We start from the raw sequence: 16374 nt of genomic DNA, 5'->3' as shown, positions 1-16374 counted from the left end.
CTGTGCTTTAATAAAAACACTTTGGGCCCCTGGCTGGCTCAGTGGTTGGACATCTGCCTTTGGCTCAGGTTGTGATCCTTTCTCTATGTATCTCATGAATAAATAAATAAAAATCTTTAAAAAATAAAAACACTTTTTTGCACTGAAGCCGTTTTAAGAATTCTTTCTTGGCTGTTGGCTATGAACCCCAATATCTATCCTATATCACTAGGATCAAATGACTTCACAGGTGAATTTTACCAAATAGTTAAAGAAGAGTGAACATCTCTTCTTCTCAAACTATTCCAAAAAATAGAAAAGGAAGAATATAGTTCTCTGGAGAAAATGGAATGGCAATACAAATTCAAAAAGATGAAACAATGAGAAATTTTCCAACGTAAATGAAGAACTTGTTAATGTATTTTTACAGCTAGGGCTACTTCCACCCCTACCCTCTTTCTGGTAACCACTGCATGTTTTTGCATGAAACTTTCAGGAATTGTCCAAGAAAAAGTTTGCAGACCACTGGTTAATCCACTCCTTCAAGAAACTTGGGTGTCTAATAGAGAAGGGAAGGAGAGGTCGCTAGAGGGATGCTTCTATTAAAGGAGATTTTATTTTTCAAGATGGAAAATTTGAGCACGTGTCTTTAGTATTGTGTCTATATTTCAAGAAAAGAGGTGTGAAGAAATAGGGTTTACCACCAATGAAGAGACTTCGGAACAAAATCCAGGTAACATATCAATCAGGATAGGCTAAATTATGCTGTAGCCACAAGCATCCACTAAGTCTCCATAAGCTTAACATGTCTTAAGTTTATTTTTCTCTTTTACTACAGGTTCCAGTGTGGGTTCCCAGGGGGTCTGCTCATCTTCACCACTCAGACACCAGGCCACCGGATGATGGCTTCATCTCCACAGTCAGGGCATTTGGCAGAAAGGGATACAATGACTTACTAGCTTTTTTAAGCTGGTGGAAAGGTGACAAGTATTCTGCATGTTTCAAGTGGGTCAGAGAAGTGCCAATCCTACCAGGTGCTGAAAAGAGCTGGAAACTTCACTGAGTAGCCTAACAGGTAGTTCTATTGACTACTACTTGTCATTATCAGTATTGGAAATAGCCATACATTTGTATTATCTTGTACTTACTTTGGGGCAAGGCAAGATGGGATGAAATAAAATATGAGATACTGTTAGTTCATTTCAACAGATCAGAGAGATGGGGGTTCTGGTCTCTGCCACTCAATGGCTGCTGTGTAAACCTGAAAGTTCCTTTGCCTCTTTGGGGCCTTCCAGCCCCAACATTTTCCTGCTGTGATGAGCTTGAGACTGGAATAAGGAGAGAGGAGGAAGCCAGCGAGCCCAACCAAGGCCAGGCGTGCTACCTCAAGAAAACAGACCTTAGTGTTTTTGTCCGGTTGCTTGTTGGGTAATGTGCTTTCAGCCAGCAGAGAGCAGTACGGAGACAGTGGCATAGTTCTGCATCGTAGTGGCGGTTTGAAATGTCTAGGGGTCCTTCAACTTTGGCCGCATATTAGAATCATCTCGAGGAGGCTTTTAAGAATATCCGTGCGGGGATCCACCCCGGAGGATGAAATCAGACTCTTTGGGAGTGAAGCCCCAGCATCATTCTTTTTAAAGAGCTATGTGCACTGGGAATTTTTTTTGTTTAAGATTTTATTTATTTATTCATGAGAGACACAGAGAGAGGCCGAGACATAGGCACAGGGGGAAGCAGGCTACCCCCGCGGAGCCTGATGAGGACTGGATCGCTGGACCCTGGGATAAGGACCCTCACCCTCTGGCTGAGGCTCAACCACTGGGCCCCCCAAGTGCCCTGCGCCGGGTTTTCTTTAATCTTTTACTACTTGTTGGAGGGGATGGATGACAGCTAGTGGGCGCAGTCTCGTAATAAAGTTCTCGAACCGGACCCTCTCTTCTCGAGGGCTGTCGGGACCGCGTTTTAATGGGCCGGGGTCTGTGTGCAGAGGGAGGGCACCAAGCTCGCGGGTGCTTGGGACATCAGGGTATCCCCAGCGCTGGGGGCGAGCCGAGATCGCGCGCAGCTGTGACTCCGGCCCGCTCTGCCCTAGGGCGCGGCGTGCGGGGAGGGGAAGGACGCTCCAAGGCCGCTCTCCCCCACACCAGAGACAGGAAGAAAGGCTGGGCCGAGGCGGGCAGAGGAAGGCCGAGGGAGGAGCTGGAGGAGACGTCCGCGCCCAGGCGTCCCGTGGGGCGCCCCGTCCCCATGGCGGGCCCGGACCCCGGCCCGGCCGTCCCCGTGTGGCTGGCCGAGGACGACCTGGGCTGCATCATCTGTCACGGGCTGCTCGCCTGGCCCGCCACGCTGCCCTGCGGCCACAGCTTCTGCCGCGACTGCCTCAAGGGCCTGTGGGCCGCCGGCTGCGCTGGGCCCCCGCGCTCCTGCCCCACCTGCCGCGCGAGCGCCGCGGAGCCGCGGCAGCTGCGCAAGAACACGATGCTGCAGGAGCTGGTGGACAAGTACAGCCGCGCGCTGCGCCAGGTAGGCGAGGGCCCGGCGGGCGCCGCGGGCACCTGCGCCCCCCCGCGCCGCCCCCCGCCGCCCCCCGCCGCCCCGCGCCGCCCCCCGCCGCCCCCCGCCGCCCCGCCCCGCCGCGCCGCGCCCCGCCCCGCCGCGCCGACGCGGACTGCGCTTCCCGGGTGCCCTGCCTCCGCGCTTGCGCCCTTCGCCCCGCCGCCTGCCTGCCGCGCGGTCTGCTCTGGCTCTGAGCGCTCCCGCTCCTGGGGAAGTGGGGATGAGTGTGAGGACGCGGAGGAGAACCCAGTCCCTGACTTGCAATCAGACTGGGTGCTCTATCTACTCCTTGGCACATTTCCACTCTCGGCCAGTCTGTCTGCAGACCGTGGTCTCTTTTAACATTCTTCTATTGGGGTAACATATAGCATAGAGTCATACCAACCTTTTTTTTTTTTTTTTTTTTTTTAAAGATTCTATTTATTTATCCATGAGACACACACAGAGAGAGGCAGAGACACAGGCAGAGGGAGAAGCAGGCTCCGTGCAGGGAGCCCAACATGGGACTCGATCCCTGGACCCCGGGATCAGGACCTGAGCTGAAGGCAGAGGCTCAACCATTGAGCCGCCTAGGTGTCCCTCCATACTTTTTTAAGTGTATAATTTAGTGGCATGAGTTATATTCACAGTGATGTGCAGCTATCACTAGTTTGTTTCCAAAAGGTCATCACCACAAAAACTCTGCACCCTTTAAGCAATAACTTCTCATTCCAACGCTCTGCAGCACACACACACCCCTTTTTTTTTAAAAAAAGATTTTTATTTATTTATGAGAGACAGAAGGAGAAGGAGGCTCCATGCAGGGAGCCCGACGTGGGACCCAATCCCGGGGTCCAGGATCCCAGGATCACACCCTGGGCCAAAGGCAAGCGCTAAACCGCTGAGCCACCCAGGCATCCTATCTGAAGACCCTTTTAACCTCTAATCTGTGTTCTGTCTTCATGACTTGCCTACTCTAGATATTTCATATCAGTGGAGTCGTGTAATGTTTGTCTCTTTGTGTCTGGCTTCTTCCACCTACCATGTTTTCAGAGTTCATTCATGTTGTAGCATGCACCTGAATTTTATTCCTTTTTGTGGCTGAGTAATGTTCCATTGTATGTATGTACCAAATATTATCTGTTCATACACTAATGGAAATTTGGATTGTTTCCACCTGCTGGTTACTGTGAGTAATGATGCAGTGGAATATTGGTGTGCAAATAACCAAGACCTTATTTTCAGTTCTTTTCGGTAAATTCTGCAGCAGCTACAACATTTTACATTCCACCAGCAAAGGAGGAGTTGCCGAATTTTCCACATACTTGCCAGTACTTGTTATTCTCTCGTTTTACTTTCATTCCGCCTTCTCACCACTTTGTTTTTAGTATAGCTTTCCCGTTTAGGATTGAAGTGTTTTCTCACTGTGGGTTTGATCTGCATTTCCCTGACGATTGATGATGGTGACTGAACATCTTCTCATGTGTATGTGTTTTTTTAAGATTTTATTTATTTATTTATTTATTTATTTGAGAGAGAGATAGTAAAAGAGAGCACTAGCAGGGGGCAGAGGGAGAAGCAGGCTCCCCGCTGATCAGTGAGCCTCAATATGGGGCTCTATCCCAGGACTCAGGGATCATGACCTGAGCCAAAGGCAGACTCTTAAGGGACTGAGCCACCCAGGCACCTCTCTTTTCTTGTGCTTATTGCTCATGTATATATCTTTATTGGAGAAATGCTTATTCAGGTCCTTTGATTGTTTTAAAAGTTAGGTTCTTTTTTTTTTAGAGATTTAATTTGTTTATTTATGAGAGACACGGAGGCAGAGACATAGGAAGAGAGAGAAGCAGGCTCCCTGCAAGGAGCCCGATGTGGGACTCAATCCCAGATCCCAGATCCCAGATCCCAGGATCATGCCCAGAGCTGAAGGCAGACGCTGAATCGCTGAGCCACCCAGGCGTACCTAAAAGTTAGGTTCTTTGTTTTTGTTGAGTTTTAGGAAATCTTTATAAATTGTGGATATTAAGCCCTTATCAGATATACCACTTTCAAATATATCCCCTCATCTTATGGGTTGTCATTTTACTTTCTTGATGGTGTCCTTTGATACACAAAAGTTTTATCTATTTCTTCTTCTCATGTCATATCTAAATGCATTGCTGAATTCTGAGTTCATGAAGATTTACCCTCATATTTTCTCCTAAGATTTTTATGGTAATAGGTCATATATTTAGGTTGCTGATCTATTTTGAGTTAATGTTTCTATGTGCATGAGGTAGGGGTCCAACTTTATTCTTTTACATGTGGAAATCTAGCTGTCCCAGCACTATCTGTCGAAGAGACTATTTTTCTCCATTGAGTGGAGTTAGCACCTTATAAAAAAATCAGCTAGGGGGTACCTTCACCTGAAACCATTTGTACAAGTATTACTCTTGGGGCGCCTGTGTGGCTCAGTGGTTGAGCATCTGCCTTCAGCTCGGGTCGTGATCCCAGGGTCCTGGGATCTAGTCCCACACTGTGCTCCCCATGGGGAGCCTGCCTATCTTTCTGTGTCTCTCATTAATAAATAAAATCTTTTTAAAAAAATCAGTTGGCCGTAGATGAATGGATTTATCTCTGGACTCCTAATTCTATTCCACTGATTTTTTTTTTTTTTTTTGGTCTATCCTTATGTCAGTACCACATTGTTTTGATTACTATAGCTTTGTAGTAAAGTTTGAAATCAGAAAGCATAAGTCCATCCTACTCTGTTCTTCTTTTTCAAGATTGTTTTTGCTCTTCAGGGCCTCTGCAATTCCATATGAATTTGAAGATTGATGTTACCATTCTGCAAAGAAGGCTGTTGGAATTTTGAGAGGGAGTGGATTGAATCTGTAGGTTGCCTTGGGTGTGACATCTTTAACAATATTATGTCTTCTTGGGGATCCCTGGGTGGCACAGCGGTTTAGCACCTGCCTTTGGCCCAGGGTGTGATCCTGGACACCCGGGATCAAGTCCCATGTCGGGCTCCCTGCATGGAGCCTGCTTCTCCCTCTGCCTCTCTCTCTCTCTCTCTCTCTCTCTCTCTGTCTATCATGAATAAATAAAATCTTAAAACAAAACAAAACAAAACAAAACAAAACAATATTATGTCTTCTTGGGGCAGCCCCGGTGGCCTAGCCGTTTAGCGCTTCCTTCAGCCCAGGGTCTGATACTGGAGAACCCGGATCAGTCCCACATCAGGCTCCCTGCATGGAGCCTGCTTCTCCCTCTGCCAGTCTCTCTCTCTCTCTCTGTCTCTCTCTCTCTCTGCTATTTTTTTAACAGAATAAATAAATAAAATCTTTAAAAAATATATTATGTCTTCTTCCCAGAAATGTGAAATGTCTTTCCATTTATTTATTATTTATTATTTCCATTTATTTATTCCATTTATTTAGGTCTTTTTAACTATCTTTTAGTATGTTCTGTAGGTTCCAAAAATATAAGTCCTTTCATTTCCTTAGTTAAATGTATTCCTAGGTATTTTATTCCTTTAGATGCTACTATAAATGGAATTGCTTCCTTAATTTCATTTTTGGATCATTCCCTGCAGGTGTATAAAAACACACTTCTTTTTGGGAGCTGATCTTGTGCCCTGTAATTTTGCTGAATTCATTTACTAGCTTTCTTGCGGATTCTTTTTTTTTTTTTTTAAGAGATTTTTTTTTAAATCTTTTTTTTTTTCAATCCTTTTGTTAACTTTTATTTATTTATGATAGTCACAGAGAGAGAGAGAGGCAGAGACATAGGCAGAGGGAGAAGCAAGCTCCATGCACTGGGAGCCCGATGTGGGATTCGATTCCGGGTCTCCAGGATCGCGCCCTGGGCCAAAGGCAGGCGCTAAACCACTGCGCCACCCAGGGATCCCTTAAAGAGATTTTTAAAAATGTATTTGACAGAAAGAGAGCAAAAGTAGGCAGAGTGGCAGGCAGAGGGAGAGGGAGAAGTAGGCTCCTTGCTGAGCAGAGAACCCAACATGGGGCTCCATCCCAGGACCCTGATATCATGACCTGAGCCACCCAGGCCATCCTCTCTTGTGGATTCTTTAGGATAATATTTATATGGTCATATCCTATGTGAGTACAGATCATCGTACTTCTTCTTTTCCAATTGGGATGCTCTTTATTTCTCGTCTAATTGCTCTGCCTAAATTTCCTGTACAATGTTTGGTAGCAGAGTTGAAACCAGGCATGCTTGTTTTGTTCCTGACTAGAAGCTTTTAGTCTTCTACCATGGAGTATGATGTTAGTTGTGGGTTTTTCATAAATTCCCTTTATCATGTTGAGGAAATTCTATTCTTGGTTTTCTCAGTATATGTATTTTTTTGATCATGAAAGGGTGTTAGATTTTGTCAAATGCTTTTTCTGCATCGATTGAGATGATTGTATATCGTGTGTGTGTGCTTCCTTCATTCTATTAATGTGATGTATTATATTGGTTGTTTTTCTTAAGTTGAACCACCTCACATTTCTAGGATAAATTCTGCTTGGTCGTGGTGTATTATCCTTTTAGTATGCTGTTGGATTTAGTTTGCTAGTTTTTGTTAAGAATTTCTACATCAATATTCATAATGGATAATGGCCTGTAATTTTCTTGTGATGTGTTTATCTAGCTTTGGCATTAGGGTAATGCTGGCCTTACTGAGGAGTTAGGAAGTGTTTCACCATCTTCAACATTTTGGAAGAATTTGGAAACTATTGATGTTAACTCTTTAAGTATTTGGTAGAGGGACGCCTGGGTGGCTCAGGAATTGAGTGTCTGCCTTCAGCTCAGGTCGTGTTCCCGGGATCCTGGGATCGAGTCCCGCATTGGGCTCCCTGCAGGGAGTTGCTTCTCCCTCTGCCTGTGTCTCTGCCTCTCTCTCTGTGTGTGTCTCTCATGAATAATTAAATAAAATCTTAAAAAAAATTTAGTGATTGATTTGAGATCTTTTTTCTTTTTAATGCAGGTCTTTCCAGTTATAAATTTCCCTCTGAGTCTTTTACAGAGTTCTGACACAATTTTTTCTGTCAGTTTTTGCTGGTTCTGTGATGTTTCTGTGTGGAGGGAACATGAGATCTTGGAGTTGCCTACTCCACCCTTTTGCTGTTCTCAGATATACATATACATATATATATATATAAGATATATATTTATACATATATATATATTTAAGATTTTATTCTTAATTAATCTTTATACTCAATGTGGATGTGGCTCAGACTCACTCCAAGATCAAGAGTCATACACTCTACTGACCGAGCCAGCCAGGTACCCCTGTTCTCTGTAATATATATTTTTAAAGATTTATTTATTTATTTGAGGAGGGGAGGGGCTGAAGGTGAGGGAGAGGGAGAATCTCAAGCTGACTCCCCACTGAGCACAGATAATGAGGTGGGGCTCAATCTCAGGATCCATAAAATCATGACCTGAGCTGAAATAATGAGTTGGATGCTTAACCAACTGAGCCAAACAGGTGCCTCTGCAATCTTTTTTAACAGAATTGAGGTCACATTGTATAATCAGGTTATATCCTCTTTTTTGAATTAATTAATAGCGTTTATTTTTCGAAGCAGTTCTATGTTTACAGAAAACTGAGCAGATATTGTGGCAAGTCCCCATATGTCCCTAATAATAGTTTGCCCTATTATTAACATCTTGCATTAGTGTGGTACATTTGTTGCAATTGATGAATCAATATTAATACATTATTTACTAAAATCCACAGTTGAGCTTGATGCAGTGGCAGTATTGTAGCCAATGAGGTTTATCCAAGGCATGATTTTGCCAATTGAAACTAAAATCCACAGTTGATATTAGGGTTCACTCTGGATTGTACAGTTCTATTGGTTTTGACAAATGCATGATAATATGTAACTGCAGTTATGGTGTCATACAGTTTTACTGCTCTGAAAATCCCCTATGCTCCACCTCTTTGTACCTTGATCCCAAACCCTGGCACTTGTTAATCTTTTTACTGTCTCTTTTTCCCAGGATGTCATATAATTAGAACCATACAATTTATATCCTTTCCAGATTGGCTTCTTTCACTAAGCAAAGTGATGGTATGTGGCTTGATAGCTCATTTCTTTTTATTCCTGAATAATATTCTATTACATAGATGTACCACAATCTATCCATTCACCTTCTGATGGGACATGGTTGCTTCCTTTTTTTTTCTTTTTTTTTGTGTGTGTGATTATGATAATTTTTTTTTTTTTTTTTTTTTTAAGATTTTACTTATTTGGGCAGCCTGGGTGGCTCAGTGGTTTAGCACTGCCTTTGGCCCCGGGCATGATCCTGGAGATCCAGATTGAGTCCTACATCAAGCTCCGTGCATGGAGCCTGCTTCTTCCTCTGCCTGTGTCCCTGTCTCTCTCTCTCTCTCTCTCTCTGTGTCTCTCATGGATAAATATAAATAAATAAATAAATTAATTAATTAAAAAATGTGTAGGATATCAATAATCAAATGAAAGGAGCTGGCATCTGTGCATCACTTTAAAGTTTCCAAGATCGGGGCACCTGGATGTCTCAGTTGAGTAAACATTGAACTCTTGATTTCAGCTTAGGTCATGATCTCAGGGTCTTGAGATCAAGCCCCATGTTGAGCTCTGCATTCAATGCGGAGTCTGCTTGAGATTCTCTCTCTCTCCCTTTGCCTCTCCCCCTGCTTGCACTTTCTCTCTCATTTTCTCTCTCTCTCAACTAAATAAATAAAACCTTAAAAAAAAAAAAGTCGCTAAGATCCCTGCACAGTAAACAGGTAGAGTCTCTGCATTGTTGAAGAGGAGAAAGAGGGAGGGTCATTTTCACTTTGAAAGGAGTGGTGAAGACACAAGATGACCCTGGTGAGAGTGGACCTTCAACCCCTCCAATTGAATGCCCTCCACAGTCCCACTCACCATGCCGGCTGCATGCACCCTGCCAGGCTCTCAGCATCTCTCTTACCTCCTCTGTTCACTTTCCTTTAGCCTTCACTCTCATCTCTGCCCCCTGCCTGTGGATGGGCTCTGTTTCCCTGTTATGGCTATAGGATGATCAGTAGGCATGCCAAGGTATATGGGCTGTCTGCCTCCTTGTCCTCTGGACATTTTTGTCACTCGGTTGCCTGCTTCCTTTATGCAGTATTTACAGCTCCCTCTGTCTAGAGCTGCTGGGTCCTGGGTCCAGCTTTGTGTTCCACTTTGTTATTTTATTTTATTTTTTTAAAGATTCCATTTATTTATTTGACAGAAAGAGAAAATGAGCACAAGCAGGGGGAGCAGCAGAGGCAGAGGGAGAAGCAGACTCCCCACCAAGCAAGAAGCCTGATGTGGGGCTTCATCCCAGGACCCTGGGATCATGACCTGAGCCGAAGGCAGATGCTTAACTGACTGAGCCACCCAGGTGCCACCCCACCACCACCACTTTGTTCTTTTGTTCTTTTAAAGGCAGCGGCCCAGAAGTGCATCAAAGAAGTTGGACGTGAGCTGACAGAGTTGGTGGAACAGCTTGTAGGCATTGTCAGGAATCTTCAGAGTCAGAAACACCTTCCTGAATCTGGACCAGAAAATGAAAGGAGCACCCTGAGCATGGGCATGGTAGGCTCAGCGGGGAGGGGAAAGCATGTGCTGGGAGTAGGACTAGGGACAGTTTCCAGCTGGAGCCACAGAAGTATGTGAAGGATGCAATGTCTTCATCTTTTACCACTTTCTTACTGTCACACATGGATGACTGGAAGTGCAGAATGCTTGAGGTGAGGTAAGGGAGCTTCAGGTGAGCTAGGTTCCATCCTTATCTCTACACCTAACCAGCTCTGAGATACCCAGGAACCTCTATGCAAATCGTGCAGACAGTCTAGTCCTCATCTTCATTGACCTCTCAGCACCCTTTGACCACACTTCATTCTTGAAGCTTTCTTTTCCCTTACCTTCTGGGACAGGGGTCTTCTGAACTTCCCATTTCTCTGTAGCTGCTCCTTCTTTGTCTTGTGGGCTCACTCTCTTTTTCCCTCCTCAGCAGCAAAGTGCCCAAATTCCTCAAGGCTGAGGGTACATCCCTATCTTCCCCACTGCATGGTCTTCCCCACACCATGGCTTTAATGACCACTCTGTGCACAAACATAACTCCATCCTGGACCCTTCTCTGAGCTATGGTCTGATATCTTCCTTCTCACCTTTTCCTCTTGGATGTCTTCTTGGACATCCCACTTAAAATGTCCCAAACTGTTTCTCCTTTGGGAGTCCCCATCTCAATGACTGGTTCTGTTATCCTAAGTGCATAAACCTGGGAATCATGTCACTCCCTCCCTTGCTGGCCTAAACATCCCTGGAACCTATTTACTACTCTTTTTTTAAAAAAATATTTTTTTTATTTATTCATGAGACACACACACACACACACACACACACACACAGAGGCAGAGACACAGGCAGAGGGAGAAGCAGGCTCTATGCAGAGAGCCTGATGTGGGACTTGATCCTGGGACTCTAGGATCACACCCTGGGCTGAAGGCAGGTGCTAAACCGCTGAGCCAGGGACTCCCGCTATTTACTACTCTTGAGCTCCTTGGAGACATCTCTGATCCAAGCCTCTGATCATTTCTTGCCTAGATTACTGCAAGAATGAATTACTCCACTCTATTCCCACTGGTCTGCTCTCCTAGTGATTGTCAGAGTGACCCTGTCAGACACAAATCTGATTTACAACATCTCCAGTGACATCTACTTTTGTGGAATTAATACCTCAATCTTGGCAGTCCTCACAGAATGAACAGGGCCCTCCAGAACGCATTTCCTGTCTGCCCCTCTTGTGGCCTGCCACCCAGCTCCCCTCCTCCGCCTCACCCCAGGTCTTTATGCTGCAGCCACTCTGGCCACTATTGGTTCCTGCAAGGTGTCACACTTCTTCCCACCACGGGATGCACTCCATGGAATGTTCTTTCACCCTGTCACCTAGGTAACGTCTGCTCATCCTTCAGACCACAGCTAGATCTTCACTTTCCTGGAGAAACCTTCACTGATTTCCTCAAACAAGTGCCCCTGTTAGATTAGAGGCCCTTACAATTTCACTTGTAGCAGTTACCATAAGTTGCAACGTGACAATGATGTGTGCCATAATTTATTCATATCCATTCTCCTTCTTCCCTTGCCCTGGACTTGAAGCTTCATTATGGTAGAGACTTTGATGGCCTTTGTTCTTTTGTTTACTCTTGTATCCCCAGGCCTAGCAAGGTGCTTGCTGCACAGCAGGTGCTCAGCAAACACTCACTGAATGAGTGGAGACAGGGGTCTTCAGGGCTGCAAGGTGTTGAGGGGGAGGAAAGCCTGAAAATCTGACTTTCACACTTGATCATTGCATTGGTTTGATGTGAGGATGAAAAAAAGCTCTGGTCTAAAAAAGTGCTGAAAAAGAAAAGTGCTCAAGTGGTAGGCAATTGCAGGACAAAAAAATTTACTGTGGTGACTGAGTTCACCATGAGTTGAAACTTCTTTGGTAAAAGGGAATAACCAACCTATGGTGGAAGGTTGTTCTACAAATTAGAAGTAAGCCGAAGAAAGTACTCCCTTTGCCTGTGTCTCTGCCTCTTTCTCTTTGTCTCTTGTGAATAAATAAATAAAATCTTTAAAAAAATAGCTTATATATATATATAAAAGAAATCCATATTTATTGTACAAAATACTAGAAAATATGTAGCAGTTTAAAGAAAACAAACATCATCCACAACTCCACCACCCGTAAATAACCACTCTTTAATACTTTTGGCTGCACTATGTGTTCTTCCATATTGCTTTCATGTAGTTTGAGGGCCTAATTATGTTTTTAAAAATTTGTGAGGAGGCAAGTAGAAAATTATAGATGGCAGAATTAGAATATACTAACTTGATGCATACCTTAGGAGACTTCAATTAATTAATTAATTTTTAATGATTCATCAATAGTCTTCTTCTGATGGGGCGGACCTTGCCTTGGCTTCTTCAAAGCCAGTGACTTCTGACACACCCGAGAGAAAAATGAAAGACATTCTGCATGACCTAGAAGAAATCCAGAAAAAATTACAAGAAAACTTCACATGGAAAGGGGCCCTTGAAGAACATCTGCAGGGTGAATTGATTTTATTTTGGGAAAGAGGATTAACTATGGAAGTTGGGAGAAATGACAAAGTGTTCCATGGCTTTGTTTTGGGGGGATGAGGATCCCAGAGCCCAGCTGTGGTGTTGTAAATGAGGAAGGAGTGGGCTGAGGTGTTTTTGTGGCTAGCTATGTGTTTTGGATGTAACTGGAGGTGTGATGTAACATAAGCCTTTAAAAGATAGAAACTCATTTTCTCAGACCTATACATCCAGAATCTAGACCTGATTTTGCTGCTTGCCTGTGTTATCTACCTGGAGATTCAAAAATAGGCTGCTTTTTATGTTTAATTATTAAATGTCTTTGTTAACAAAGCATGCGACTTTGTAAATCATCCTTGATAAGTTCTATTAAACTGTCATCCCTGGTGAGTATACTAATAGTAAACAGTAACAATGCAGGAAAGAACCTCTCTGTCCTGACTTTGTAGGTTCTCTATTATAACCCTTGTCATGACTGAAGAACAATTCACACCTGCCCCTTAGACATTAGCTCTGGACTCCTTCTGCTCTGCCTCCTGCTCCGCTGCCAGCTTTCTATACTTTAGAGACATATCTCTTATAACTCTTTCTATGTTTAAATGGTCTTACTCTGCTTAAAAAGTTATTTTTTATTTAGGTGGAGAAACATGATCCCTTGGGAAAAGTTTCTCAAGGAAACAAGTTAGAACATACTTTATTAGCTGCTGCAAAAATTATCTGAGAAATAAGTGCCCTCTTGGCTCCTGTGTGCCCCTAAATTTAGATTGGGTTCCTTAGTGATCTTATTTACTGACACATATTTGAAATCAATATTTAGGGGCTCCTGGCTGGCTCAGTTGGTGGAGCATGTGACTCTTGATCTTAGAGCTGTGAGTTCAAGCTCCATGTTGGGCCTAGGGATTACTAAAAAATAAAATCTAGAAAAAGGGAGAAATAAATTTTGAGGTTAAATTTAAAATTTTAAATTCAGAAATCAAAACAATATAAAAGCATACAGTGAAAATCTCTTTCCCACCCTTGTCCAATTTTCCTATTGCCCTGCCTCAGTTAACCACTTGTATTAGTTTCTTGAGTTCCCATTCAGAATTTACTTGTGTGAGTGACAGTTTAAATCACAGACAGGGGGTCATGGGTATTCTGGGTGTTAGAATGCTGTGACCTGCTGGAACTGTAATTTATTTGATAGATATGCATCTGACACTTACTTCCTATGTAGCTGGCACTACGCTTGGTGCTTAGAACATAAAGGTGAACAAGGTCTCTACCAGCAAGAAGCTTCGAGGGAAGCCGTTACCAGGGAAACAGGCAGTAAAAAAAAAAAAAAAAAGGTCCATGGTGAGAACATGGGGCTGAACATACCTGAGCTGGATGTTCTGCCTTGATCCAAGTCTGACACTAAAAAAATCCACTAAAGAAATGTGATGAAGCAGACAAGCCATATGTCCTGATCATGGTGTTTGGATACCTTCTATTTGCCTTTTTTTTTTTTTTTTAAATGAGACTTTCTTTTCTCCCTCCCAATTTTTTGAAATCCTTAGTGAAACTCCAGGAAGCTCCATCTTCTTCTTCACACCCATTGCCTGACCACAGCTGCCCAGCCCCCAGGAGGGCCTTCCAGTTTGCTCAGTGTAAGTATGTGATCTCCTTAACACCTGGGTTTGGCCTGCCACATCCACCTTCTGCTGCTGGGTCTGTTCCTGGCCTCACAAGCCATCTGATTACAAAGGCAAAAGGGAGAGGCACCTGGGTGGCTCAGCGGTTGAGCATCTGTCTGCTTCTAGCTCAGGTTGTGATCCTGGGGTCCTGGGATTCATTTTCACATCAGGCTCCCCACAGGGAGCCTGCTTCTCCCTCTGCCTATGTCTCTGCCTCTCTCTGTGTGTCTCTCATGAATAAATACATAAAATCTAAAAAAAAAAAAACCCACAAAAGCAAAAGAGATTGAAGACTCTCAAATTCCAAGCTATGCTGGGTGGGATTCAGATACAGCTTCTGGAAGAGGCTTAATGGGGAAGTAAAAATTAAGATAGAAAAAGGGGTATTGTTACTAGAACAACACTGGGGATATGTACAGAAAACTGCAATTTGATAAACTAATTTTAATGCCAGTGTGAATAAAACTTTATCACACCTAAAGACACAGAGATGCTTTCTGCTCTTACTTTTTTCCTCAGGGGCCATCAGCCCAACCTTTGACCTTCGCAGCCACTCCTGTAGCTTGGAGGTGTCCGAGGATTGCCGGGTGGTGACTGTATCTCACTGGCCACAGACCCATCTCTGGAGTCACGAGAGGTTTGTGACCTGCCAGGTCTTATGTTCCCAGGCCTTCTCTTCTGGGCAGCAGTACTGGGAAGTGGACACTCAGCATTGCAGCCACTGGGCAGTTGGGGTAGCTTCCTGGGGGATGAGGCGTACCCAGATCCTGGGAAGGACCAAGGACTCTTACTGTGTAGAGTGGAAGGGGAATAGCCAACTCTCTGCATGGCACATGGTCCGGGAAACGGTCCTTGGCTCAGACAGACCTAAAGTGGTGGGCATCTGGCTGGACCTGGAGGAGGGAAAACTCGCCTTCTATTCAGTGGCTGACCAGGAGACGCTGCTGTATGAGTGCCCAGTCTCTGCCTCCTCTCCTCTGCACCCCGCCTTCTGGCTCTATGGCTTAAATCCTGGAAACTCTCTGACTATACGGCCAGTAAACGTGTAAAGGTTCCCTGGGTGTTAAAACATGGTGGTGGTGTCCTGGTCTCCCCCTCTGGTTCCAAGCCAGTGGCAACTTGACAAGAATCCTACTTCTCAAGTTAACGGGTGTACAGTAAAGGGCTAACTGTAGGCTTGGGATGTTCAACTGCACATTCCCAAGAGAGCATGGGTCCCTGACTGGCTCCTGGGAGGCAGCCTCTAAGTGCTTGGCATATCCTGCCTGATAAGAGTATTTTGGTTTACCTGAGGGCCTTGGGCCAGAAGGTATCAGCTTGAGCTCTGGAGGGGCTGGAGACAAAGGCCTGCCTATGTGACCGACACCAGGGCACCAAGGCTTGGGTAAGCCACCCTGGTTGATAGTCCTCCTTGTATATTGTCACATGCTGTTGCATGGGGAATTAACATTGTCCTTGTGACTCTGTGGGGAAGGAGACTTGGGGTCTCTTAGCCTGTTTCCTATGTGCCTTTTTCTACTGCTGATTTTAATCTGTATCTTTCCACTGTTAATAAATTGTAACCAAGACTATAATCACTTCTTTGAGTTCTCTGAGTTCTTCTAGCAAATCACTGAATCTGAGAGTGGTTTTAGGGACTCCCAAGCACAGGGGCAGGTTTTCAATTGCTGTGTAATAATTGTAATAATTGCTGTATTATAATAACTACCATGAATGCAATGGTTTCGAACAATGCACAGTTATTATCTCAGTTTCTGTACAGCAGGCTTCAGGGCACAGTTCGACAACACCTCTGCTTCGCAGCATCACCAGGTGCAGTCAAGGGGTGATATGGAGCCATGATGGCATCTGAAGCTCAACTGGGGAAGGATCTCCTTCCAAACTCATGTGATCTTCAGCGCATTCAGTTCCCTGTGGGTTGTCAGACTAAGGGCTTCAGTTTCTTGCTGGCTATTGGCTATGGACCACCCTCAGTTCCTTACCCCACAGGCCTCTGTGCTGTAGTTACTTACATCCTCAAAGCCAATGAGGAAGAGGAGTTCTTCTAGCCAAATGGACATTAGATCTTATATAATGTAATCACGCTAACATAATCACATACATCCTGTTGCCTT

At 44.4% G+C, this 16374-nt stretch overlaps 1 protein-coding gene and 1 pseudogene across 3 annotated transcripts; both read left to right on the top strand.

Moving 5' to 3' along the window:
- The first annotated feature begins 1729 nt into the window (after positions 1-1729).
- RNF135 (ring finger protein 135) lies at positions 1730-15834 on the top strand. 3 transcript variants are annotated; one of them, XM_072747736.1, is made up of 6 exons: positions 1733-2502; positions 8509-8579; positions 9945-10094; positions 12435-12597; positions 14144-14233; positions 14780-15834. In XM_072747736.1, the coding sequence occupies exons 1-6, from the start codon at positions 1863-1865 to the stop codon at positions 15307-15309; spliced, it is 1644 nt and encodes a 547-aa protein (XP_072603837.1). In that variant the 5' UTR covers positions 1733-1862; the 3' UTR covers positions 15310-15834. The 3 variants fall into 3 exon arrangements, with proteins under 3 accessions (XP_025851958.1, XP_072603837.1, XP_025851960.2); XM_025996175.2 differs by lacking the exon at positions 8509-8579 and having other exon boundaries at positions 1927-2502; XM_025996173.2 differs by lacking the exons at positions 8509-8579; positions 9945-10094; positions 12435-12597 and having other exon boundaries at positions 1730-2502.
- LOC140598032 (U4 spliceosomal RNA) lies at positions 8246-8375 on the top strand (annotated as a pseudogene).
- Positions 15835-16374: the final 540 nt, after the last annotated feature.

This window comes from Vulpes vulpes, chromosome 2, assembly GCF_048418805.1.
Source record: "Vulpes vulpes isolate BD-2025 chromosome 2, VulVul3, whole genome shotgun sequence".
In the NCBI taxonomy this organism is placed as follows: Eukaryota; Metazoa; Chordata; class Mammalia; order Carnivora; family Canidae; genus Vulpes; species Vulpes vulpes.
Note: the sequence above shows the minus strand (reverse complement) of the source record. Positions and strands in the feature narration are given on the sequence as shown.

Bases quoted from the DNA above. Each gene is read 5' to 3' on its own strand.
- RNF135 (XM_072747736.1), top strand. From the start codon at position 1,863: ATGACAGCTAGTGGGCGCAGTCTCGTAATAAAGTTCTCGAACCGGACC. The intron at 2,503-8,508 runs GTAGGCGAGGGC...TCTTTTTCCCAG, and splicing joins ACAGCCGCGCGCTGCGCCAG to GATGTCATATAATTAGAACC. The intron at 8,580-9,944 runs GTATGTGGCTTG...GTTCTTTTAAAG, and splicing joins TTTCACTAAGCAAAGTGATG to GCAGCGGCCCAGAAGTGCAT.